The sequence below is a fragment of the Plectropomus leopardus genome, chromosome 13 (assembly GCF_008729295.1).
Source record: "Plectropomus leopardus isolate mb chromosome 13, YSFRI_Pleo_2.0, whole genome shotgun sequence".
Lineage (NCBI taxonomy): Eukaryota > Metazoa > Chordata > Actinopteri > Perciformes > Serranidae > Plectropomus > Plectropomus leopardus.
Genome location: NC_056475.1, coordinates 30,986,264 through 31,013,415, shown reverse-complemented (window position 1 = coordinate 31,013,415; position 27,152 = coordinate 30,986,264). Strand labels below are relative to the sequence as shown.

The 27,152-nt window shown below is 39.5% G+C and overlaps 1 protein-coding gene across 1 annotated transcript in view; it reads left to right on the top strand.

Moving 5' to 3' along the window:
* LOC121952593 (protein turtle homolog B-like) overlaps positions 1-27,152 on the top strand; it is a 184,112-nt gene that overhangs the window by 76,516 nt on the left and 80,444 nt on the right. Inside the window, exons 4-5 of the mRNA XM_042499364.1 lie at positions 6,244-6,395; positions 12,144-12,261. Of these exons, the coding sequence (XP_042355298.1) occupies positions 6,244-6,395; positions 12,144-12,261 (270 nt within the window). The remainder of the gene's footprint in view (positions 1-6,243; positions 6,396-12,143; positions 12,262-27,152) is intronic.

The window sequence follows — 27,152 nt, the reverse complement described above, 5'->3', positions numbered from 1 at the left end:
GCCTGGTTTATGGTTGCAGATGGAATGACATGTTAGCAATTGAGAGGCTACAGGATTACACATGTAAGCAGATCAGCTTCAGTCCTAAGGTGATTAGATTGAGAATATCAAAACAGGAATTATGACTGAACAAAATCTGCATCGAATCACTATATCAACGTGTGTGTGTGTGTGTGCGTTGAATGGGGGTGGATCAGGTTAAACAGGGGGTGGGGTGGTTAGAAAACACAGCTTAAGTATATGTGGTAGGAAGACATGCCAACTGTCTCGTATGATCATCCCTCCTCGTAATCTAGATAGCCTTTGGGCGAAGGAGGATTTTGAAAAATGTTTTTACAAAATGCAGCATGCCCGGCATTTTACAACTGAAGAGGCACAATTTATGGAAGTGTGAAAGCCCTAACAAACAAGGTGATTTATTTATTTTGCAGTTTATCTCGCCCAGATGAGTTTGTCATTAGATATTAAAGCATTTCATTTTTCAGCCTTCTCTGTACTGTCTGTAAGTTGTATGTTGTTATTCAGCTGAGGTCTGGTCTCTGTATGCCAAATGGAGGCATTTGGCATACAGAGTCAGACAAAAGCATAAACTCTAACTTCAAGGAACTCATGTCCTTGATGAAGGACAAGAACAAGTTCTCCTGTTTATTAAAGAAACTGCTGTTGGTGCTGCAGAAAATGTCAGACCTGCCGCTCCCTTCGAGACTGGATTTTTCCAGACAAACGTGGATTCAAACATTAAAGCTTTCATGAACTGCTTGTGAGAGTTTTGCAAATAAATGCATGAGCATGCTCTGTTTGTGTCACAGCAGCAGGGGTAAAAAGTCATTCATGTTTATTCGTCACAACTGTAACAGTCCATTGGCATGCCAGTGCAACCTGGCCTCCATAGTCTTATTTTCTGTGCTGGTTCTAATCTAAAAATGTGGATCCTGAGACTTGTGCAACCAACCAGACAGAAAAGGCAAAGCCAGGTCAAGGTTTACAAACATGCATTATTGATCGGTCTCTTGGTAACAGCTGTGATTGGCCAGTCTGCTGCTATTATGAGCACTTGGCTTCCAAAGGAGGCATCAGAAGTAAGAACAGCCTGTAAGATTACAGTGACTCTTAGAAAATAAAGTAACATTTCTCCACATCATTATTTCATGTTAACCCAATTGAAAACCAAAGAGTCTCCTTCAAATAATAAACATAGTGACATTTTTCTGTTGACCGATGCAGAAGTTACCTTTGCCCTGGTTCCCTCCTTAGAAAACCTATGGGATCTGCCCATTGGATTTTGGATCATTGTAGAAAATTAACCCTGTATCAAACAAAAGTTTGTGATATTTACAGGTTTTGTTCAGCAAGATAATCTTCACAAATGAACACCACTTTCAGGATTTGTGAAGCCTAAATACAATTGCCAGAAACAAAAAGCCTATGTTAGGCTATGAACAAATTACACTACAGTAGTATAACCACCTCTATGAGGCTGTAAAGCTGCATTCAGTCTGATGACATTCTGTATTCTCTTTCATCCATTTGTTAGTAACCGCCTTTTTTGAGACACATAAAAGCTTCAAAGTCCACAGCGGGGTATTTGCTGACATATTTTATGTCGTAGAACAAAACGTGAAAGTCTCTTCAGCTTGTGTTAACCACAGACCTTATTTCAGTCTTTTAACCAAAAACCCATTCAAAAAACCCATTGAGTTCCAGACGAGGGAACAGGAGATGCTTAAAAGCTTACCCAGGTATTAGGACTCATCCCTGGGTACTCTTTTTGGGTTTACCATGAGGACATAGCAGACACATCAATGAAAAGGTGTGATGCAAGTAGAAAACATTCACTATACATCTATCATCACTGACTTATGGAATTTATAGAGAATGACAGGAAAGCAGTGAAACAGCTGATATCCCAGAGTCCCCTTGTATATCAAATGCCACGGCCTGTAAGATAATAATACACACATGTGCTAAAAAGATTATTTCATGAATACTGGAACACTAAAAGATCACAGTCCCTATAATGACAGTATTATACAGTAGTGGACAAAGTACACAACTATATTACTGGAGTCTAAGTATAGATACACCTGGCCAAATATTGCTCCAGTACAAGTACCAAATACAGCCGCCTGGTGATGACCTCTGCTCTCTGCCTGTCTCTACTAATGAGCTGCCCAAATCTGAGTCGTGCACACATGAGGTCGAGGTATTGCAACACCACTTCAACACACAAACCCCAAGCAGAACTGCATGATCACAATTTATTGACTTCTGTATTGAAGAAAAGAAAAAAAAAAAGTTGACTTTAACGCAATTGAAACAAGTAATGAGAGCCTCCATAGAAATGTACTGACGTCCAGTACTTCAGCAAATTAACATCAAAACAGTCAGGTCTTTAGTCGCCCCTCTCTCCAGAGACTTGTCCCCACTTCCTTCAGAAGAGATAAAAACTTTAAGAATTCAGGAGACAAGTAGTGAAAATGATATATTAAAATCCTGATAATGGAACTGTCTTCAACTTCAAGGAGGCATTTTTTCCCATGTTGCAGTGCATGCTCATGAAGAGCCAAACTTATGACAGTTAACCAGTCTCCCTCACAGTCTCCTGGCAAACGTCACATTATATTATGTGTGTTAATACAGAAAGATTTAGCCAGCAGCGCAGTTTTGTCTTCATTTGTGGATTTTGCCCAGTTCTTAAAAAGCACTGCGCACTCACTGTGCAGTGTGTTTGCAGAGTGTGCAATCAATGCTTAGTTTGCAGCTCATAATGAGACTGAGCCAGCAAATCAGGTGTATATTTGTAATATTTGACCACCACAGGTTAACAAGGAATTGTCTTACTAATTACAGTTGACCAGTGACAATGTTGCGTGATTTTTCTACACAAAAAAATTCTCCCATAGTCGTGGATTTCATGGGATTACAGCATCCGGACTGCTGTGTGTTTATGTTTGCTTGCCACAAAGTGTAATAAGAAGAAGTCTTCTTCAGTTTTTGTTAAAGCTTTTCCTTTTTGGTCAGAGTTGAATCTGCACACTCTTAGTAGATAAGATGCAAATCAGACCCAACTCTACATGAACCCACCAACACGTTCTCATCTGAAGTCGTCACATGTTGCCACTTCGCAGTGGACTTCTGCGTCTACATATTATCCCTCTGCATCTGCCATTTACATATTAGGATGCCGCTACCATGATGTCTGTCATGGACCTGCTGTTTCTCCTCCTTACCTGCTGCCAGTACTTTTCCACTCACCCTCCCTCTGCTCTGCTCTACCTGTTAACCACGCCCACTGCTGCAGCCTGCTCTCCCCTCAGCTGCAGCTCATCTCCAATCAGTGCAGTATATAAGACACTCCAGTTCACTCACTCATTGCCAGATTGTTCCTCTGCACTATGCATGTCTTTCCAGCGTTTCTCTATCAGATCTCCCGTTGCCGATTCTGCCTGTTCCTGACCTGCTCTCCTCGCCTGACTCCCCGTGAACCTACCTGCTCTTTGTCCTCGACCACGTGTTCAGTTTCGGCGTTCCGGAAATCTGACGACTCTCCTGGTAAAGACTCCTTCGCTCGGCTAAGACGCTCCTTCTGCCTGATCCCTGTCGGTGCTGTTACATCCGCGGACGGACTTCCTGGTTATCGAACCCCTGCCTGTCCCAGACCATTCCTCTGCTCGATCCCAGTCGGCGTTCCAGCACGTGGAGACGGCTCGTGGAGCTACGGGGTTTCCTCCTCGCCAGCCACTGTGGGTACAAGCTTCGTTCCTTTGCTTCGTGTGATACCCAGAGACTTTGCTAGGGCTTCCTGCCCGAAGAACAAACTCTTTGCCTGTAAACTGAGCATTGACTGTGTTGGTTTAAATAAACGTTATTACCAACTGCACGAGCGTGTTGGCGTACTGCATCTGGGTCCTACAACCATCCGTTACAATGTCAACACAAGCACATGGTGGGATGACGCTGTACATTGTTACGTTTAGGCAACAACAGCTCATGGCAACCAACGCTAGCGTGTCAATAAACATACATGCTGACACAGATGGTTAGGATTAGGAAAGGTGTACAAAAACAAAACATCACATTCAAAGAAGAAGTGAACACTTGACTCCTTGCATTAAAGTCTGGGGATCCATCCAACATCTCTCCTGCCTGCTCTGTAGGGACCTTTGTGCTGCTTATATTGTTGTTACTGGCATCTTTTCAACCTGATGCTGTCTAGTGGCGTATTGTCTGGACGCCACAGGTTCCGTCCGATGGTTCTCTTAAGTGACTCCACCTGTCTGCAAATCATGCTGCTGCGGCAGGTGCAGTGCCACCACATATAGTAACACGGCAACAAGCTCTGTCTGACCACATTTGCAACCATCCAGCGGCATATCATGTAAACGTGAAGGGTGGCTTTTGTCATTACGATCTAACACTGAAAGCACTGCCAAAGCAGCTGTATTTGATGACTTCAGAATAAGAACAGGCTGGCTATAGCTGGAGTAACTACCTGTCTTCACTGCTGCTCTGTGCAGTCATTACTTACAGTATAGGCCATTTGAACAAAAGGCAGTATTTCATGAATATGCACTGCAAACACGGCTGTATTTGAAGTCTTCGGACTGAGAATGGAACCTACAGGGTGTCTGTCGGAGCCTAACCCAAGCCTGAAACATGGCACCAGTTTTAGGCCCAAAAACCCAATTTTTGCCATTTATGATAAGTTTTTAATATTGAAACATTTATTACCAGGTAAGGGCTGAAGTATTTCCACGCACCATTCTCCTTCTTTTCTTGCGTCTTTTATTTCAGTAGTCTGTTGTCTTGTGGACGACAGGTTCGGCAGAAGGGGTTTTGCGTCTGCCACTGTGGCAATGCAGCGCTTAAATGATGATCACTGTTCTCTGGTGCATGTTATCTCTCACACAGCAGGGGAGGCAGAAGCAAACATCGCCAGCCAAGCCGCCCTGCAGCCCCCCACTCTCTTTCTCTCGTTACCATCCCTCTTTCACACACTCTTTTTCTTCTCTCCCTGTTCTTCACTATATTGTTGTTCCATCCAGTTTCATTAAAAAAAGCAAAGCAAACATTGCTAAATTAGCAAGAACTGGACCCGATTCACACCAGGAGGATATTGAGAAATTACAGCCCGGCCCAAACCCAGCAGATTGGGCCCAGTCGAGCTTCAAACTCTTGGGACAATATACTGGGAAGAATAAGAATCATACACAGAGCAACACACAACACCTGATTCAACCAATTAAGTATTGGTGTCATTTTTGTATTTTAAATGATCATATTTTGAGAAAAAATATACAGAGGGAATATTGTGTTTGGGCTCAGTGAGTGTTGGGTATACTGAGATCTGCAATGACTGTTGACCTCACAGGTATAAATTTACACTCCAAAAGAATCCATGTGCTTAGAGTTGCATTGTTTTAAGAGTTGTCAGTTGGTGGGTTTCCATTAACCCTCAAATTACTCCAATTGAAACTGCAAATATAAAATAGGCCCAATAGAAAGACGTCAGTTATGAAAAAAACTAAATTTATCAGTTTTTACGCTCACATAAGGTGGTAGTTCAGGCGATTTGAAAGAGCCTTATTTTGCAAAACTGCGATAAAAACACTTTATTCACTTTTCTAGGTCACATGATGCTATGGTTATGTGCTTATCAGAAGGAACTGGCTCCTTCATGATGCAGCAGGAGCTAGAAGAGCTGTTATTGCATCAGATAACTCTTCAAAAGTTGAGCGGATCATCTGGAAGTTTTGAGTCCACAATTCCTCTGTGAAATTTTGGACTGTCACCTCCCAGAAATCCCTCATATGTGGCCACATAAGGGGCTTGCCTTTCCATTAACGCTCACATAACACGCCTACGTGGCCTTGGATTAGAAATAATGACGGCTAGTGCGGTGGCTGCAACAGAAATAAAGCTGTTAATGTTTTGAACATCCATTGCCATGCTTCTTAGAATGTTATCTCCAGAGAAGTTGCAGAACATCACTCAGTGAAGTCATCTCACAATAATGTTTTATCGACATTTCAAAAAATATTGCTTACGTTTTGCAGAAATATGTTATGAAAAACCTGCCATTTTCTGATAAATGTAGTTATTTGGTGCTCACAGTATGCAACAGTTGATATGGAGTCAAAACATTAAATCTGTCTGTAACTTTGTTCCTTCTTGTACCTATGCTTTATTTTTAACATATCCTTGTTTGCTCTTTTTCTCCAAACCTCTCCTCTGTCTCCTCAGCTCCCCCCACGTTCACGGATACGCCACCTCAGTATGTAGAGGCCAAGGAGGGGGGCAGCATCACTTTGACCTGCACGGCCTTCGGCAACCCCAAACCCTCTGTTAGCTGGCTTCGGGAGGGCAGCCTTGTGGTCAGCAGTGCCAAGTATAAGGTATATAAGTACAGAATGTTAAATCTTCTGATGTCATCTTTAGCCCCAATGCAATGCATCGTCAGCAAGCAAAGGTGTTGCATTACCTAAAGAAAATGTACACAAAAAAGAATGGCTTAATTTTGTTGTTTACTTTATGATCATCTAGATAACTCTCCAGAGTTGTAAAATCCTGCTTTAACCCCTTTGAAATCTGGATCAACATCAGTTTTCTTGTCCTATGTTCAGACACTTTCACAAGCTTTTAAAATTTTTTAAGGCAATCAGCAACTTGGCATACAGTGTCCAGTGAATTGCCCAGAAATTCATCAAATGGGGCAAGAAATTACCCGAAAATTAGCTTAAATAACAGAGAGAATTATTAGAAAATTATCAAAAAAAGTAAGAAAAAATTTCCACAAAGTTTTATTTATAATTATTATAATAACATATATTTAAAGTTAGGCCACGGGATAAAAATCTTTTCTTAATATTATTATTTCTATTTATTATTTTTATTTTATTGTAGCAATTTTCTGTTTTTTGTTTTTGTTTCTTTTTTGTGTGTGCTAATTTTCATGTTTTTTCACATATTTTTTGAAACTTTTTACTAATATCTTGTTAATATTCAGGTCATTTCTCACTAAGTCTCATGAAGGTAGATTTATTAGTCATTTCTTAAAGAAGGAGTTGAAGGATGAGTTGATTCAAATCAGCAGCTACTATGAAAAATTCCTTCCAGGTGCTCGGGCATGTTGCTGATGATGGCATCATTCAGTTACTGTATTTGGAGTCTGGGATGTTAGGGGTTAACCATGTCTCTGTGAAGATGTCCACTGAGCAGTCTCTGATTTCCCGTTTCTGGGTGAGCCTCAATCACATCTCATCCACTTTATTCTCCTGCGACCTGACATTAGCCAGAAGAAGGCTTGTCAGAGGAACAGCTCTCAGTCCAAGTCGGGTCAGCCTTGTCCTGATGCTGACTCTCCTTCCTCTCTTCGTCCGACACTTTTGGTTTTGTTTCTCCCCTCTAGTCTGACTGGCTGCTTGGCACACGCATGACTCATGTGACTGCTCTCAGGCATGTTGCTTAGTTGTTCTGCTCACTCATAACAGAAGAAAGAACACAAAAAGTAATACTCTGCGCATATTTTCTATATTTTCAACTACAGAAGAACTATAGAACAGACGTCTTTCAGTAGCTGCTGGAGGCTCTACAGAGATGCACATCTGCATTACCTGATGCCAGGTCATTAATCAGGTCATTATATGATGGCTTCTGAGAGAGTTTTGCAGTGACACTGATGACAGAGAGAGCAGTTAGACATTCCCGTCCTATTGTTTTAATAAGTTTAATGTAGCAGATGAATATTAACAGCTTGTGAATTTCACCAAATCACCCCCTTTTGTCGGATCCTGTGAATTTTTTTTTAATCTCCTGCCTGTGTGTACTGTGAGTTATGTGTGTGAGTGACGGCAGCCAGTGTAATGACGTTGACACGTCTGTGCGTGCTCCGGTCAAAGCCCCTTCCTGAATGGCTGGAGGTGAGCCATCATGAAGCTGAGCTCCGCTACAACAAGTCCTCTTGAGTATTGTGTTTGTTAATGTAAGTTTTAATTTGTAGTTTTCATTTTGAGAGCTAACACTAGCATGCCAGGTTAGCTTTCATTATCAATTAATGGCTTTGCTTCATGGATGTATTATAAGGAAGTCGCTTTCACGGTTTGATGTTGCCATTTTGTTTCTTATCTGGAGGTATGAGCTCAGCCACTGTCATTGTACACACACAGCTCATTGATGTCATTCTGTTGTACCACAGGTATGGAGAAATTTTTATGATTAATGGTGTTGTTTTTATATTGTATCAAAAGTTAAGCTATTTTAGCGGTCACGTTAAGAAATGTTTGTTAAATTTTTTTAAGAATCAGTTTCACATGTTTCACGGGTGGCTGTGGCTCAGAAGTAGAGTGGGTCTTCCTCTAATCAGAAGGTCAGCGGTTCGATCCCCAGCTCCTCCGGGCATTTGTCGAAGTATCCTTGGGAAAGATACTGAACCTCAAATTGCTCCCGTTGCTGCATCATTGGAGTGTGAGTGTGTGAATGATTACTGAGCAACAGGTGGCACCTTGTACCTCGGCCACCAGTGTGTGAATGTTTGTGTGAATGAGTCAATGTGACATGTAGTGTTAAAGCACTTTGAGTGGTCAATAAAACTAGAAAAGCGCTATACAAGTATAGTCCATTTACATTTACCATTTAAATATGAAATCCTATTTTTTTATGGTTATTTAAATTATTTAAATGATTTATGGAATGTTTGTGGACTGTGAATTGACAAAAAAGCCCTTTCTCAATGGCCGGAGGAGGTAATAATAATAACAATACATTGGATTTATATAGCGCCTTTCTTGAACTCAAGGTCGCTTTACAAACAAACAAAAAAAACGGGGTGGGGGGATGTTTGGGGGGGTGGCTAGGAAAAGGCAGAGGAGAAGAGATTGGTTTTGAGGGGGGACTGAAAGACAGCGAGGAACTCAGAGTCATGGATCTCTTGGGGGAGGGAGTTCCAAAGCCTGGGAGCAGCCCTGGAGAAGGCTTTGTCCCCAAAAGTGCAGAGGATAGATTTCTGGGTGGAGAGGAGATTTGCGGAGGCGGATCTGAGGGACCGTGAGGGTTGGTCAGGGGAGAGGTATGAGCTGAACCACCGTCACTGCACACATACAGGTCACTTATGTCATTCTGTTGTACCACAGTAAAGAGCCAGAGACCCAGTGCTCCTTCCTGTCACATGATTATACCAACCCAGAACACAACGCAGAGAGAGAGAAGGAAAAGTCACACGGGTTACACTTTTGAAAGACTTCGCTCAGCAGAGCCATCTGACTGGATTAATAACTGCATTAATAATGTAAAAGCTTGCTCATGCTGCTGGTGCTTCTGTGCCGATGTACAATCAGCAGATCAGATTTATTATAGGTTTAACTACAGAAATACTGCTAAAATCACTTATCTACTATCATAAACTCCCATGGTTTTCTTCCCCACCAAAAACGAACTGTACCAGAGTTGTATTGGAAACGGAGCAAGACTCACCTTTTCATGCGGTCTCAGTCTGGTTGTTTGGTTCACACATGGGTTTGATTGACAGCCCAAACAAACCCTATTAACTGCAAACAGACCTGAGTTAATTTTAACCGAACCAAATGGTGAGTGTGAAAGCACTCTGAGATGTAAAGGTTGGATTTTCAGCATAATGTGACTTAAATGTTTAACATTTTTTCCTTCATCTAAAACTTCTTGAATACCTGATTCACATAGAATGGTGGCTTGAAGTATGTGTTGAATTATTTTACAAGCTTTATTGCCTGGGCACTTTGAAGTTGGCTGTGCTCAACCTTGCATGAACTCACCTCCCAGCAGAGTTAAATAGCTTTCAGCCATTCCCGAGCAGAGCATCTGAAATAGCCAAATTCACTGCACATTCTTCGAGACAGCTCTTTTAAACTTGCTTTCTTACCTCTTTTGGTATTCTTTTCTTTTTTTTATTCTTGATCATTCAAATAAAGCAAGATCAAGTCCTATTTATATGGCCCAAAATCAGAAATCTGCACAGCATATGACTCCTTAATTTGGATAATGAAAATACTTTTACATGGAAATAATGAAAGAGACTTCAGGAAGAGTATCCCCCTGACTGGACAGACTGACATGCAGTAAATGTTGTGTGTACAGAATCCAACAAAATTACAATATGGAATATATGAATCGCAATAGATAGACTGTAAACATATATCAAGAAGACAGATCATGGTGGATATAGATCGACTTTCAGGTGCGCCCGAAGAGACTGAAGCTGAGCCACACATCAGACTACGCACATACACACACACACAAACACACACACACAGGCACACACAAAGCTAAACTCAAGCACACCATTCACACAGAGGGAGTGAGAGACAAGGACATAATGCACACATGGGAGACAGGAGGACAGGCTGAATCTCCTGGAGAATTTGTGAATCTATTAGTGAGTATGATCCTTGTGGGATTTACTGTAAGTGGATCTTACTGTAAGTGTAGCAGCTCAGTGAATATAAAGTCAGTTGCAGTTGGGATTGTTCAGTCTCAGTCATCTTTAACGCTCACACAGAGTTGAGTTTTAGAATTTGTGCTTAATGAGGAGAAAGCTTTTGTGATGATAGTTTGTGCGGCCTTTGAGTCCTGCATATAAGAATGGAAATGACTCCCCCACAATAGATCAATTATTCAAACTTTGTTCAGTGGAGAGTTACATATCTAAATTTGACAGTCAGCAGTTTACCCCGAGTCACTAGACTATTCTGTGGACTTCTTTAGATTGGTGAGTGGCTGCAAAACCTGTAGATCTGCTAACATAAAGAAGTGCTCTAAACTGACTAAAGATTTAGGTGATGCTTTGACCTAAAAAAAAAATTGGTGTTAAACAAAAGTTTGCTCTCTAATCTTTTAATCACACTTTTTGTTTTCTTAAAAAGAAAAACTGTCAAGTCACATTTCAGCTGGAAGCTATACTGCGTCATGCTGTCAGATTTGGTACTTTGAGGCTGCATTGGGCAATATGGCTTTAAAATAATATCACAATATTTTAAGGCTATATCGTGGTTCACAAAATACATTTTGATATTTTTAAATATCCTTCAAACTAAGGTTTACAACTAAAATTCAAAATTATTGAATGAACTGCAGTTACAGTTAAGTTAAATAAAATACCTACTGCCATTTCAGTTGAATACAATACTGTTATAATAACATTTCATAAAATATGGTTAAAAGGATAAAGTACTTCTATGATGAAATTTTAAAAAGTGTTGTTATACTGAAATAAATAGAAGCGGGACCCATGGTACGCAGTACTTTTATTTTGAAGGACCTGGCTCCTCACATGCCGGAAGTGTCAATGTTTGTGATTTTCTGTGGACTTGAAGCATCCGGTCAGTAGTTGAATGTTAGCGCTAGCAGACAGTTAAATAGATACCATGTCGGCTTTAACCGCGAGGATTCATTCTCTGTGAGCAGGTAACAGAAACAGCTCTCCAGTTTAAATATTAGTAATTTTTGCAAGTCGCACTGCTGCTCTATGTTCACAAAATGTAACTAACAACTGAAGCTCTGCAAATACAAACACAGGCCTTCCCTGCTCTCACCAGCACCACAACCGCTCATTAAGTTAGACTGTTACTGCAGCGCCGTTAAACGTGATAATTTATTCTCTGTTAGTTGGAAACAAACTAACAGCTCAGATATTAATAGTATTTGCAAATTGCAGTGGTGCTCCATGGTCGCAAAATGTGACTAAATGGCCGCGGTCTGGAGCTCTTCGAAAGCCCTAATCTGTGTGTGTCTGTCAGAGAGAAAGCCATAGGTGAGCCAGGGAACGCTGGTGGCTTATTAAAAAAAGACGTGACAAGTTCTTGTTGATGTGCGCAATATAGTCATTTATACATCGCTCATGGAACAAGCCACGATAAATCAAGTATTCAATATTTGATATAAAACCCAGCCCTACTTCATGATGATCAAATATATTGGAAATGTGATATATCTATTTATTTTTATTTAATTAACATATTTGTGTGTGTGGGTGTGTTTGTGTATTTACCATATGTGTGAAGACTTGTGCCCCAGAGTGACTCATAGGATGAAAGAAAAGCTCAAGGCTTTTTGTTACAGATGGTCCACCTTAAAGGTCTACTTTTAGTTAAATGTTAATGTGTGTTTGTTTGAAGGTGTCTGACGGGAGTTTGACGGTGCTATCCATCACCCGGGAGGATCGTGGAGCCTACACGTGTCGAGCCTTCAGTCCCCAGGGAGAGGTCATTCACACCACACGGCTGCTAGTGCAAGGTGGGTTCATATGTGTACTATGTGTTGCTGTGTCCTTAGAAGTGCAGAGTATTTGTACATGTGTTATGGGGCACATTACTTTGTATTAGGGCAGGGGTCTTTAATGTTTTTCAGGCCAAGGGCCCCTAGTTCTAAGACAGACGGACCCCCAACTGAGCTGCATCTAAGATAATTCGGTTTCCTGTAGCAACTAAGTGAGCAAAAGTTGTAGCATGGCTAGATGTGTTTGCCTCACACTTTGTGCATTCCCATCCCAAACATTTCTCGGGTGGATGGTGTGTCAGAGTCTCTAGCTCAAAAAGTTCCAAAACAGTCCATTCTATTCTTTAGATTTTGAATAGTAATATAGTTCACTGGCCAAAATGTTTCAGTAGTACATAAGTGTTTGCTTTTCTCGCTAGCTCAAATAATTGCACAAGGATCCATGGGTAACACTTAACCTATAATTAATGTTGCAATAAATATATGTATATATATGGTCAATTTGCCAATATATCTTTGCGCACAATATGTTGGATTCATAATAATGTGCATTTTTCAGAAAAGAACTTTGTGCCCCCCCACTTTGTGAGATACATTATTACTGTAGTGAAACAGTGATCTTGTGCCTATTTAGAGCATAAGTTTTTTTTCTTTAATGTAATTTTGACTTTATTTCCAATTGATATCTCATTGTTGTTGTTTTACTTTATTTGTGCAACTACCAGCAGTAGTGCAAAGCCATGCTACGCAAAGTTAACCCTTTGAAACCTGAGTAAATTGGCTTGATTCACAAAACCATGGAAAAAAGGCAACAAGTAACTTATCAAGAAATAACTGAAAAATTAGCAAGACAAACAATTTACAATAAATTACTTGTAATTAGCACAAAACAGAAAAATGTGAAACCAAAATTGAAAAAAATGATCAAATGAAATGGAAATAAAATATATATATATAACTGAGAATATTTATTTTCTGTAACCTAATTTTAAAAGATGCAGTTATTACATTTATACATCCAGGTTTATTGATACTTTTCCATAGTTATTTGAAAATGTTATAATAATTCTCTCCCTTTTTTTAAAGTTAATTTTCTTGTCACCTTTACAATTTTTAGCAATTTGCTGGACATTTTGTGTCAAGTTGCTGATTGCTATTTTTTTGCAAATAACGTTAACAAGTAACGTTAGGTGTTTTTACAGCAGTACAGTATACAGGCAAGACTGTTAATATAGGATTTTATAAATGTTGTACATTAGCTGCAGGGGATGATAAAAAGAGACTGCCCTTGTCAATAAAGGATTATGATGGTAACTGTAATGCTTTCCATCACTTTGCAACTTGATCTGTCACTAACACAGTGAAACTAAGCTCACATTGACCCTGACCCTGTATTTATTTATAGATAGTGCCTTATAATAGAGATAAATAAATAGATAACAAATATGAAAAAAAGCTTTTGCACCAATTTCTGCGCAAAACTGTCCACCATCTTATTTAAATGAAACGGTCTACCAAGATAACAGGTTGCTGATACCCGTTTATGCCCTGAGCTAACAGAGAGGATCCCTCTTGGAATAGTTAACCAAACGTCTGTGCATCTCTGTTCTGATTTGTGCAGTCTGTGGCACATGGTACCACTCAGTGACCTTCCGCGTCTACTCATGACGATTAAAGTTTCCTTCTGCGTCAGCTGTTTATGCTATGGGATGCTATTATTGTGAAGTAAACAAATGCACATGGTGGGATGAAGCAGCATGATCCTTATGTTTACACAGCATCGCAGACTGTCAAAATGGTTAGGATTAGCTAACAAAGTAGCAGACGGTTAGGTTTAGGCAAAAGAGTCACATGGTAACGTGTAGGAAAAAAACTTACACACACATCCACACGAGAAGCAAACTCCAGACTCTTGTATGAAAGTCAGTTGTTTGTGTGACCCATCAATCTTTTCACCTGTCCACCCTGTAAGTGCACTCATGCTCCTTATATTACATGATCACCAGCAGCGTGATTACCTGCTATCCTTTAGCATTTCATGCGCACATGACCGGTTCCATCCAGGCGTTTTCTTCAGTGACGCCGCCCGTGCGCATTGCATGTGGACACACATGCAGCCATCCGCCAGTGTATAACAACAATGCCATCAATTTTGTCCAGCACATTATCATCTGACACTGTTCAGCCGCTTTTCGGTCGGATGCGGAAGGCAGTGTTTTGCATCAGGCTTGTACGCCAAAAGCACTGACAGAGCAACACTATTTGATGAGTTTGTGGTGAGAATGGGCTGGATCTTCTTGGAAGTTCTTTGTTGTTCTTGTTTGTTTGCTCCCCAATGCATAGAAAATGATGGCATTATTCAAAAAACTTGTTGGAAGCATTTACACAAAATCTCTCAGTGCAATGTGTGGCCTTTGGTAAATGGAGCAGGATGAATACAGTCTTTGACTCCGTTGGGGGAACCCAGTATTGGCAGTATCAGCCAATCACATTAGCCCCTCTCATCATCGTCATAAAATGCAGCAGACAGTAATGAGCTGTTAGTAATGAGCAGGAAGGAAAACTGTTTGAGACCTGCAGAGTATTTGAACTGTACAGAAAAGGACAATGTCTATTTTTGAGTTGAGTACATTTAAATTATGTAAGGCAAATTCACAAGACAACAATGCATGCATTGGGCTACTAAGTTAATTGCATAGTAAACGCATTTTCATTAAGACTGTTGTTGTCCTTACTGTAAGTTTGTGCAAGCTTCAAATATCACATCATGGAACTAATTATATAAGTGAAGCTAGCAATCTTCAACCGAAATGTACAGTTAGCTTATAGGCTATTAGCACACATTACAGCAGCTAAAATTTGCCTCCAAATAGCAGTGGTTAGCTAGCAGCTGGCATAAAGCATACTCTGGGGGTATCAATCTTGCAAATAGTGACCCTGACAGATCCCAGTCTTTGCAAAATCTGATTCTGTGACTAAAACCTCTCTGAGTTCTGACACATTGTTTTCAGATGTCAGAAGATGTCAGACTTTTAAATGCATTTTCAAGGTATTCTAGTGTATGGTAGGCATTAATCAATTATTATGCAGCACTGATTCTTATAATGACTACATTTAACATAACACCAACAATGAAACATTATGATGAAGCATGCATGATTATAAGTGCACCAATATGAACTTCACTTACTTTACATATTAGGGCTGTACACAACAATTATTTTTGTATTGATTATTCTATCGATTATTTTTTCGATTAATTTATTGATTTTTTAAATTGATCTATTATTTTTTATTACTCAATTAATCTATCGTTTTTTTATTGATGTTATTTTTTTATTACTCGATTAATATAACAACAAATTTATCGAAAATAACATTTTGAAACTTTTTATTCAATTTTTTTCAATCATCCTCAATCATGACAGAGTATACACTGCAGGGCATTATTCCCCAACACAAAATAGCCTGGTCCTAACTAGTAATCTGTGTTTTACTGTCTGCTAAATGTAGATTGCACTACATTCCTTTTACTTGAATGGAGCAAGCTCTTGCATTAATTTTATTTTGGAAACTTTATATCAAACGAACAGCAAAATAAATAAAACAATGTAAAATACAAGTCACTTTTAGGAGGAGTAACAAAACAGTTACTCTTTGTCACAGTAACAAACCTCAAATCTAGCAGTTCAACAAAACATCTTACAGTAAAATTAGTGCAATTTGAATAACACTATAACTTTTCTTTAACAAAAATAATTATAACTAGTACATTATTTCTGCATCAAAATAGTCCAGCCTAAACTGGGCCTTAGGCCCGTTTCACACAGGCCGTTTCATGACAGTGTGAGCAGTGCTGAGCATGTTGTTTTTTGCTAGTTATCAAATGTGAGTGTGCACACTGCAGGGATTGTCAGGCACGTCTGAGCTGCGTGTCAGCTGTAGCACACCTAGAGAAACGGTAGCTCGCTGTTTTTTTACGCACTGGAAAAGACTGAATATGATGTATTGATGATTATATTGACACTATACCACTTTATCCTGCAGTTTATAGTCTCTCGCTGTCACAGAGATATGGAAATACAAAGACTGCTGTTTTACTCCAACTTCCCTGCTTCCCTTTCAAAACAAAAGCCCTTGGACAGCATCTCTGTGGACAGAATCCCATCAGTTGCTGATACAGTGCATTTTATTTTGAAACATTTACAGGACCAGGTTGTCGGCTGTGCAGGAGCTTGCACAACTTCATAAATGAGTGGAATTTATGCTTTTAAATACAGAAATACAGCACTTACAGCAGCAGGTAGCGTCGCTGATGCGACACAGCAGCGACGTTACAACAACGCTGTATGTGTGAACACCACATGCATGAAACACGCTGCTGCTTGGCGAGGCTGACGTCTCGCACTCATGATGCGTGCTGTGTGAAACGAGCCTTACATCCTCCTTGCAACGTGTTTGGGCAAGTTACGTAAATTGCCCTATTTACGTAATTGATTACGTCGATGCATCGCCCCAGCCCTATTCGTATACAGTGATAACTTCTGCACTACTACTGCACTGACTGTTATATCACACTATGAGTCCTTACTTCAGTTGATTGCTGATGTGTGAATAAGTGAGTTTAGGTATTTATAATGCATTCTAAGCTCCAGCACTCAACTTCTAGTTTATAACTAGTCAATCATTATCAGTCACATCTATAATGTTTTATGACTCTTGACATAGTGCATCATAAGCATTATGTGTGTCTATGAGTTTATTCATAAAGCATTATGAATGCATTGTAATTCACTATAAATGTTGTCATAATGCATTAGATGTGGTCTTCATAGAAAGTATTACTGTTCAATATGGTTTGGTACATTTGTGCAACATAATGAAAATTGTGCTGGTACTGTTAAATAGAGCAGAGCAGCTAAAGAAAGGAGGATAGAGTGATTTGGATGAGTAGCAGTATAGAGAGAGAAAACAGAAAGCAATTGCTTCTATAATCAAGAAAGATGGAGCAGATTTCTGGGTTTACTATTACCCAGCAGAAATGTTGTTTCAAACTAATCGATAAAGTACACAGCAAGCTACCAGACCTGTTCACCAGCAAGGACACAAAACATGATCTACATCGACCCACAACAACACCAGAGACTATGTGAGCCAACAAACCAGTGTTCTTTTTTTCTACTTAGTCAAGTTCATAAGTGCATGATCTTATGGGATGAAAGATATTAGAAGTGTTATTAACCACTCAATAAGGAGTCCACACACAGCGATGTTAGCTGCTCTGTGGCTGTATTTAGGCACAGTGATGCTTTGAGTTAGCTACATGTAAATTTCCGCATTTTAACATGTTCATCATAACAGTGTTAACATGGTGATGATATAATCAGTGTCTAAAATTAACTTTTTGACTTATGGGCCAAGGTGGCTGGTAGATGAAAAATGACACCAGCCAAGCATATTTTTAATAGCCATAATTACATAGTACCCTCTTGTGTCGCATATACATTTGTTTCAGTACATTTATTTATTTAATGTTTATTTAAAAGGGACATTGCATATTAACGAACATAAGTAAAAAAATTAAATGTAAATATGCTATAAGGAAGGAAAGAAAGAGAAAAACAAAACAAAGCAAAACAACATGCAAAGGACAAAAAAATGCACTAACAGTAGCAAAGTAAACCGTATGGCATGAAGGTCATGGTATTAAGTACATGGTGCAAAGTGCTTTTTCCATGTGCAGAAAGTATAATTCAACACGCACTTTTCATTGAGATAATACAGTATTTCAGAGAATACAAATTTAAAGAAGAAGCCAGAGCAACATTTTAAGCGAACTTTTTTCAATATATTATATTATATTATATTATATTATATTATATAACTCGAGAGCCGGTGGAAGACGGAGCAAAACAGCAGCATCACAGATAAGATTTCGTCAACACGCTGCTGGTAGAATCAAGGCATAAGAGATCACCCAAATCAGTAGGAATTATCATCTGGGGATTGTCTGTACAGATTTTATATCAATTGATTAAGCAATTGCTGGGGGTGTGTCAAGCTGGACCAGCTGACAGATTTTACCAACATTGCTGGCCTTTTAACCATGTCTCTGGCACAGCTAACTTAAAAGTAAACACTTTGAGTGAAACAGTTGAAGTTTCTCTTAATTAAATATGCATTAAAGCTAAATATATTTCTCCCTGCTGGTGTAAAACAGTCACAACCTTTGTTGTTATGAGCTAGTTGATCCCTCAAGCGTGCTATCACCTCCATGTGAACAAACAGGCTGAGCAGAGTTTAAATAGTGTATGATGCAGGAGTGGGACTAGACTCCACTGAAATTAGTTTGGGGATGCCTAACAGCTGCATTTTACATCAGGATCATTGAAGGCTAGATGAAGCTTAACAGTTGTTCATACATTTGAGCAGTGTATTATTTATATAGAGGCCTACAGAGGAAACAGAATCAGTGGATGAGAGGGCTTTTACCCTGCAGCGCTAAATGAAATGTCAGCTTCTGTAACTCCAACAATCTGTCTGTATCAGTCCTCGGTCTAACATTAAATAAAGACACATTTAGCAAATGAATCATTTATTGTCTACAGTGTGTAACATCATGCACACATCAGCGCTCAAAGTCACTCTTTTTTTTTCCCCAAGAAATTGAAAGTAAACAGAATCGAATGTGTGTCTGTGCAGCAACCTTAGATTTGATTCGCCTCACCAAAGAGGATAAATGATAAAGCAGCAAACATGGTGGTCCAGGTCATCTCATTTAAAGATTGGTGCCATAGATGAACACAGCTGAGTCGCCATGACCTCATCTGAACTGAGGGAATTTGGGCTCAATCTTTAACTGAAACATTTTCACTTGAGTTTTCACTAGATTGACTTCGATCATTCTAGTGGAAATTCAACAAAATAGCAATGGCATGCTCCGTCCATATTAAATACCAGTTATGTGTCTAGAATAAATTAGATATCAGAAAAAGGTCTGAGCTAGAGTGAGATTATGAGCCCTAAAGCTAGCTGACAGCTGTAGAATACACTCACAAACCAGAGAATTACACAAAATGATTAATACTTATAGCTCTTTGACTGTGATGTTTGATGTGCCAATCCATCTAGTAGATGTCAAGATATTGCACAGGATATGTGGACATTTCTCACCTGCTAGTGGTGCTCAACCTGTTCTCATTTCGAAGTCATCAAATACCAGCGCTATTGCTGTGCTTTTGACGTAAGATCCTGACCCCAAAAGCCACCTTTTGCATCTGCATGATATGCTGCTGGACTGCATCAGGTGAAAACACGGCCGGCTGGAGCTCAGAAGTAGAGTGGGTTGTCCTCCAATCAGATGGTTGGTATTTCGATCCCCAGCTCCTCCAGTCAGCATATTGAAGTAGGCTTGGGCAAGAAACTGAACCCCAAATTGCTCCTGAAGGTGCATGGGAGTGCGTGTGAATGGTTACAGAGTAGCAGGTGGTACCATGTACAGTAGCCTCAGCCACCAGTGTGTGAATGTGTGTGTGAATGGGTGAATGTGACATGTAATGTAGGTGTGCTTTTTCAGTGGTTGCGAGCGCTATACAAGTACAGTCCGTTTGCACTCCATATGGTGGCAGATGAGCAGACAGCACTTACTACTTAGGCACGATCCACGGACGGACAAAAGTTTTTTGTTGTCAAAGTTTTATTTAATTTTGTGCAAAGTAAAATGATAATAATTTCAAATTTTATGGGTATTGATACTCCAGAAGGAAAGTTAACCTTTAGTCTAACCCTCCTCTCTCTCTCTCCCAGCCCTGGCTGGCTTAGAATGACCGGTTATGTCAAAACCATAGAAATATATAAATAATAAATGAATGTATAAATAAATAATAAAAAAAAAACAAAAATTAAAAAAAAATAAAAATCCTACTTATCTAAACCAGATAACAATAGTAATAGGACTGTTACTAATAAATGCACTGTGTGTACACATATGCTTTGTATATGTATGCAAAATGCATGCAAATATCCATAGAGATCAGAAACATATACATCAATACAGCGGCAACATGTTGCATGTGCATGATACACTGCTGGACGGCATTCAGTTGGAACGCTGTTGGTTATGCAGTGATATAAAGAGTTTCGCGAGTGTACAAACCCTTGACTTTCATGCTGGAGTCCGGTGTTTGCTTCCTGTCTGAATATGATGTTTTTTTTGTACACCTTACCATGGCCTCCTTCCCCTAATCCTAACCGTCCATGCCAGCATGTGCGTTTGTTGACGTCCCGGCATCGGTGCCATGTGCTGTTGTTGCTTAAAAATAACCATATGCTTGTGCTGACATCACAGTAGCGGCATCCCAGAGCATAAATAGCATAGAAGGATCTAGAGCATAATATGTAGACGCAGAAGTCCACAGTGGAAGTCCAAAACGGCAATATGTGACACATGGGATGAGAACATGTTGCTATAGCTGGCTGGAGTAATGAAGATGATTGTTCTGTGGATATTGTAGTTACTTTTATTTGGTGGAACACTGTATCACACTTGAATACAATTGATAGACAGACTATAGACAGATGGATGCACTGACAGATAGAGCTCACAACTGTTGCAAGTGTGTGTCACTTAGCAAATGGAGAAACAAAACAGCTTATTTGGGGTAGTGATATTCCAAACTATGAATATGAGTTTGCTTTCATCAAATCTATGGTAAGGTAAGATAAGGTAAGGTAGATTAATTGGTCATTTTTAAACAAAGTTTAAAAAACAAAATTTCATTGGTCCAGGATCTTGCTACATCACAGATAAAAGAAGTTTCTGTCTTTATATTTTGGTTCATTCGTCAGAGAACAGACAGTAAACATGTTCACAGAGATCATATATTTTCTTTAGCAACTGAGCACAAAGCCAGGGCTGAGCCAGAGAGCTTGTTTGACCCGTCCTGTATAATTTACGGGAGAGACGGATTAATAGAGGCCCTCCTGGAAAGCCACTGAGCAGCAGATCAGCTAAGAGACTACAGTGCCAACAAATCTCCAGCACTCAGCTTGTTCCAAATAGGGCGGGTTGGCGCGCAGACACGCACACAAACAGACACACACACACACACACACACACACACACACACACACACACACACACACACACACCACAAACAACACAGTCATCCAGCACAGGCGTAGTCCTGGTTGTCCTGCTAAGGGGCTGGCAGATGGAAATGCTGTGCCTGTTAAAGGATCAGGCTGTGGGCTACAGATCAGTACTAACATATGGGACTAGCAGTTTATAGTTGCAACACTGGCTCAGCTCAGCTCTGTGTGTGTGTGTGTGTCTGTGTGTGTGTGTCTGTGTGTGTGCTTTATTTTGGGTCCGTCCTTGTGGGGACAAAAAGTTATGAACACATTGGAAGAAATATGAGGATTAATGTGCGTCTCTGTGTGTGTGTCTGTGTGCATGTGTGCGTGTGAGAGAGAGGAGAGAGAGATACATAATGAATGTCACTGAATATATATAGCAGAAGTTAATGCAGTTATAAACATCAACAAACAGTTGATTAACTGTTTAGTAACATATCTAATAATCCTTTACTAATGGTGTTCAAGATAGGTTTTCATTTCTTCATTATTTAATAGTTTATCAAGATGTTATCAACATTATTGAATACAGTTATACAATAATAAAAGAATAAAGAATGTGGTTAACATTGATTATTTTAGGACATCTCTTGGACATTTCTAGAATCATATATGTAGGATTTTAGGATGTTTCTAGGATTCTAGGACATTTCCAAGATTTTAGGATACATTTTAAGATTTTAGGACTTTTCCAGGACTGTAGGACATTTCTAAGATTTTAGGATGTTTGTAGGATTTTAAGACGTTTGGGGTCGGTGAATGGCTGGAGAGGGGTTCTTTAGTTTTGCCTCAGTTAGTTTCCCAAAAGGAACATCTTTGTGGCAGTTTGCTAGCCAGGCCTGACAGATAATCTGTGTTTTTTAAAGATTCTTTGATTTTGTCGGCACACTTTGGCATTGCAACTGATACCGATCAGTAGTTACCAGAAAATTCTCACATTCAAACAGCTGCCTCTGGGTACTTTCCACAAGTACATCTTAGTGATGGACTGCTCTGTTTTTACTTCCTGTCAAAGCAATCCCTCTTTGTTTCTGTCACAGTACAGCACTGCAGTGTCGTTTGCAGTTTGGCAGTTTGCATATTTTCTCTGAATAAGACGACCGACTCTGCTCAGATTCTTCTGTTTTCATCAACTGATCTCCGACAGGGGGACTTGAAGCGCTGCAGTGTGAATTTTTTTTTTTTTTTTTTGCCATGCTTATGTACATTTTATGAATAAAATCTGCCCACAAATTGAGTTAAACGGGTAGCCAGCTAACAGGTGTGTCTAGACACTAACAGGTGGCATTCATCAGGTTGAAATGAGCAATTTCTGAGAGTTTATGTAGTCAAGAGAGTTTAGATGTTTTTAACACTTTGTCTCTTCAGTTTGCTCAGTTACTCCTGTGGTGTTTTTGGCAGTTTCAGCAGCTCTCAGGTGCATTAGCCTACCATCTCCTTCTGGACTGGATTTCCAAGGCAGATGAATTCAGATTTGGGATCTGACCAAAAGAGACATATTCACGTGCTAAGTGTAAATAAAAGTGTCTCAAATGTCATCCGGATTTTATCCGGACACAAGTCATTTGAAATGAGAAGCGTAAATGGGCCTTAGTGAGCCTGAGAGGGAAGTAAGATAAGAAAAAAGTGCTTGCATGAAGCAGAATGTGTGTCTAGCTAACATAATACCATAATTTTAACTTTATAGATCTTATTTAAAAAAAAAAAAAAAAAACGCTCTGTGAACATTCAGCAGTTCTTGCACATCAGTCTCATTCCCTCTTTCACTCTCTGCTCTTTTTCTCCACCGGCTGCATCTTCAGCTGATCCTGGAGCAGCTAGCTTTAACTGCTGACCCACCTCAGGACCTCAGCCATTTCTTCATTTTATCAGTCTCTTCATCACTGATCATTTTTACAGCCTGGGTATTTTGGCTCTGGTAGCACAATTCCCCCTCCCTTTTGACCCTTACCATGAGTCTTGAGAACATACTTTTGAGTCTCTTCATTCTTTTTGTGAGCCCTTGGTGTCTCTTTGTGCACTTCCAGCCAGTTGAGGAGCTCAGAGTAAGATCAGTCCACTGATAGCTGCTCCCTCTCCAGCAGAGTTTAACTGAGGTTTGCTTGGACCATAGACGTGTCCATCTCCTCACCATTCACTTTGCTTTACACTGGGGGTGAGCGATAAATCAAATATACTTGATGCATCGCAGCCTATTCCAGGTGCAATGTATAAAATGACTATTGCAAACATTGAGTATAAATTGTCTCCTTTTTTTTTAGTGACCAGCATGACACTCACTTTGGCGTTTAAGATCTCTCGCTCTCTGTTAGTTTGCCCAGCACTGTTAACACAACACAGATATTTTGGCTGATAGACATTTCTGATCCCATTCAGCACCGTGCATTCAGCTTTTTGAATCTTACCCTTGCATCGGGTCATATTGCCTGTCTTTTCCCTCAGTTTTGTATTTTCTATAAAATACAAAAAAAACCAACAACATCAAAGTCACTTTGGTGAACAAATATTTCCAGGCTTGCAGCAGGCATAATCAATGTGGCACATTACACATTTATATTTTTGGATTTTAACATATAATTCACTCAGAGTTGCTCACCTAATATCTCCTCACTGGTCGCCGTCCTGCCTGTCTTGTGCTGCATCAGCTGTTTGTGATGAGGATCAGCTGCAGTGTCACAAGGCCGCTCCTTAAATGAAAAAGATTCCAGCGCCTCTTCAGGTGTTCACTGTCATTTTGCCATCTTAGTCTTGCTTTATGCAGAGCTCTGTCTTGTTGCTCTGTTATTTTGGGTATTTTTCCATGTAAACAAACACACGTACTTCGTCTCGTTTTACCTCTGTGTGCGTTCAGATTTCCGAGAAAAAAACGAAACAAGTGTTGATTGCTGGAGAAAATGACCAGCCACACCTGAAATTTTCATCCAATCGAAACCAGGAGGTGGGGCAAAGCCTTCGCAACCCTTGCTGTTTGGCTCAGAGGGCTAACAAGTGAATTAATGCGCAGAAAGTGATGATGTAACCACACTTACTGCTGTTACTCTGGGTGTCTAAACAGAGCATATCAGTGGAAAGCTTAGAGTCTACACTTAAAGTGAGTCAAAGCATGTTGACAGGGGTAGATTTTGTTTTTTGGGGGGCCTGGTGCCCCAGCCTAACCACCCTGCTTTGATTTCTGGGCTTAAAACGGCAGGGGACTGTGCGTTTTATGTCCTGCGTCCCAGGCTGTGGGACAGGCTTCCCCCTGGGGCTACAAGACAGCATTGGTACTGACCATTATCCTACATGCACAAGCATATTTCCATAATCAGGGATCAATCAGATTATTATTTCATAATTTAACTTTCCTCCTACCATAGACCATGAAGCATCTAATTTACTATAGTCACTAAGAGTCCAGGCTGCACTCTCCATCGATAGCAAGTCTAAAAAGTCCATGAGCCAGTTATGTATGTTATAGCAGTCCGGTTTGCGAGTTTTCCAATTCACGATTATTGTCTTCTTTACAGAAAAAAAAGCTAAAGCATTAATGTGTTGTGTAGTTTTTGACTGAAATGTCCATCATATTTCCAAGTATACATACAACAGGGCATTTAGTTATATGAACATGCATTAATATCTGTAAAATATCAATGACCTGAGTTCAGAATTTTTCTACCTTTGGACTAGACCACAAGTGTATAGGTGTGTAAGTGTACCAAGACCACCACAGCCATGCCAGCGCTGTTCTGAAGAATGTGGGTCCATTTTATTTAATTTGTGTGGCATCATATATGCCCTGTGGATAATCTTCATTTGGATAATTTTCTGACACATTTAGAAAGTGATATTGAATGCGTCAGTAATGCATCCCAATGCACTGCAGTGAGAGGTGAGCAAATGTCTAGTTCCCATTGTAATTTGGTGGAGGTAGTACTGTCAGGGAGGGACAGAATTAGTAATTTATATATTGCAGAAACAGTTCCTTGGCCAGCGCTGGCATCCTTTAATTTGGTATCAAGGACAATTTTAGATCCAGGTATGATTGCTTAAGATATGATCTTTTTTAGAACAGACCTCAGCTGTAAATACTGAAGAAATGTAGAATCATTCAAACCAAAATGGATTTTCAACTAATGAAATGGTATAATAACTCCATCCCTTAAGATCTGACCGATTTGAGTGATATTTTGTTTTTTCTAAGTACTCTTTGCTAATTTTATACCTTCTGCAGTTAACAGTGGATTATTCCATATAGGACAGATGGTAGGGACACACTGTTAATTGATAATCGTTTGTGTACTGCCTTTGCAATTTTATATGAAAATGCAATTAATGGATTATTGATTTTAACATTATATTTAGGACAGTACCATAACAACATTAGTGAAATTGATTTGTTATATTCTAATATTGTATTTTTCTCTAGCCATTCCCAGCTACCTTTTACATGTTTTTTCTTTTCATTATATGCCCAAGACAGTGGGAATCTTACATTATATGCCAAATAATAAAGATAAATATCAGGAATACCAAGACCACTTTGTTTTTTTGGGCATAGTTAATTTTTACGGCTCATTCTAGGCTTTTTTTCCCACCATAAAAAACTTGAAAATAAATGATTAATTTCCTTGAACCGTTGTTGGGGAAACTTTAATGGTAATATGTTCATTTTTATCACCTCAACTCTGCCCCACAAGGATAAAGGTAGAACTGTCCATCGCTTTATATCTCCTCGAACTGCTTTAAGAATTCTTGGACCATTTAAGTCAAATATTTTGCTGACTGGAGAGTTAATAAATATTCTGAGGTATTTCATACCTTGAGGCTTCCAGACAAAGGCCACAGAGCCAAGGTGAGTTGCAAAGGTGTATTGGTTCAGAGGGATAGCCTCACTTTTGCTGCAATTGACTTTATATCTAATGGAATGTTTATTTTCTAATTGTTTTAGTTGGAGAGCAAGCATTTTCCCTGCTTTGTCTCCAGATTCAAAATATTTTTTATGTAGCTGAAACAGAGCAAAAAATGTCTCCTCATGTAAAATGCTTGCAGGTCAGATCTTAACAGTGATAATTAATTCCTAAGTTGGGAATTTCCTGGGTCGCGCATATGTTACCTTTCAGATTTAAGTTCAGCGATTAATTTTTCTTTAGTATGTAGCGTTTTTTTTTCTTTTTTCTAGTGAAATAACTCATCCAGCCTCTAAGCGTGCCTTTGAGAGCTTCCCATACAACTTTGAGGGATGGGCCAGAATTAAGATTAGTGGCAATAAATTCAGACATCTTCCCTTGTGTTTTACAAATAAATTCCTCATCTTTCAAAAGACAGTTATTAAATTTCAATTTTTTAGTCTTTTGTAAATTAAGTAATGGGGAGTAAGTAACAGACAGAGGTGCGGGGTCAGAAATAATAATACTGTGAATCTGGGAGTCTAGCGCATTCTCCATTAAGGCTTTGGGTATGAGCAGGTAATCTATTCGTGAATATGAGTTACGAGCCTTGGAGTAAAAGGTGTATTCACGTATTTGGGGGTTCAGGAGGTGCCAAGTGTCAGTCAATGCCAATGTGTTTTTAAGTTAATTAAAAGCTATAGACAGAGCGCCATCTGATGGGAGAGGACTACTCGATCAGTCAACGTTGGGGTCACTGACCATGTTGAAGTCTCCAGCAAATTTTGCCAAAAGTACGTTCAGGGATGATAAAAAATACAGCTTGTCCAGAGCTGGGTGCATAAACGATAACAAGAGTACATTTCTGGTTTTGTAGAATACCTAAGACTATACTATATCTCCCATTCT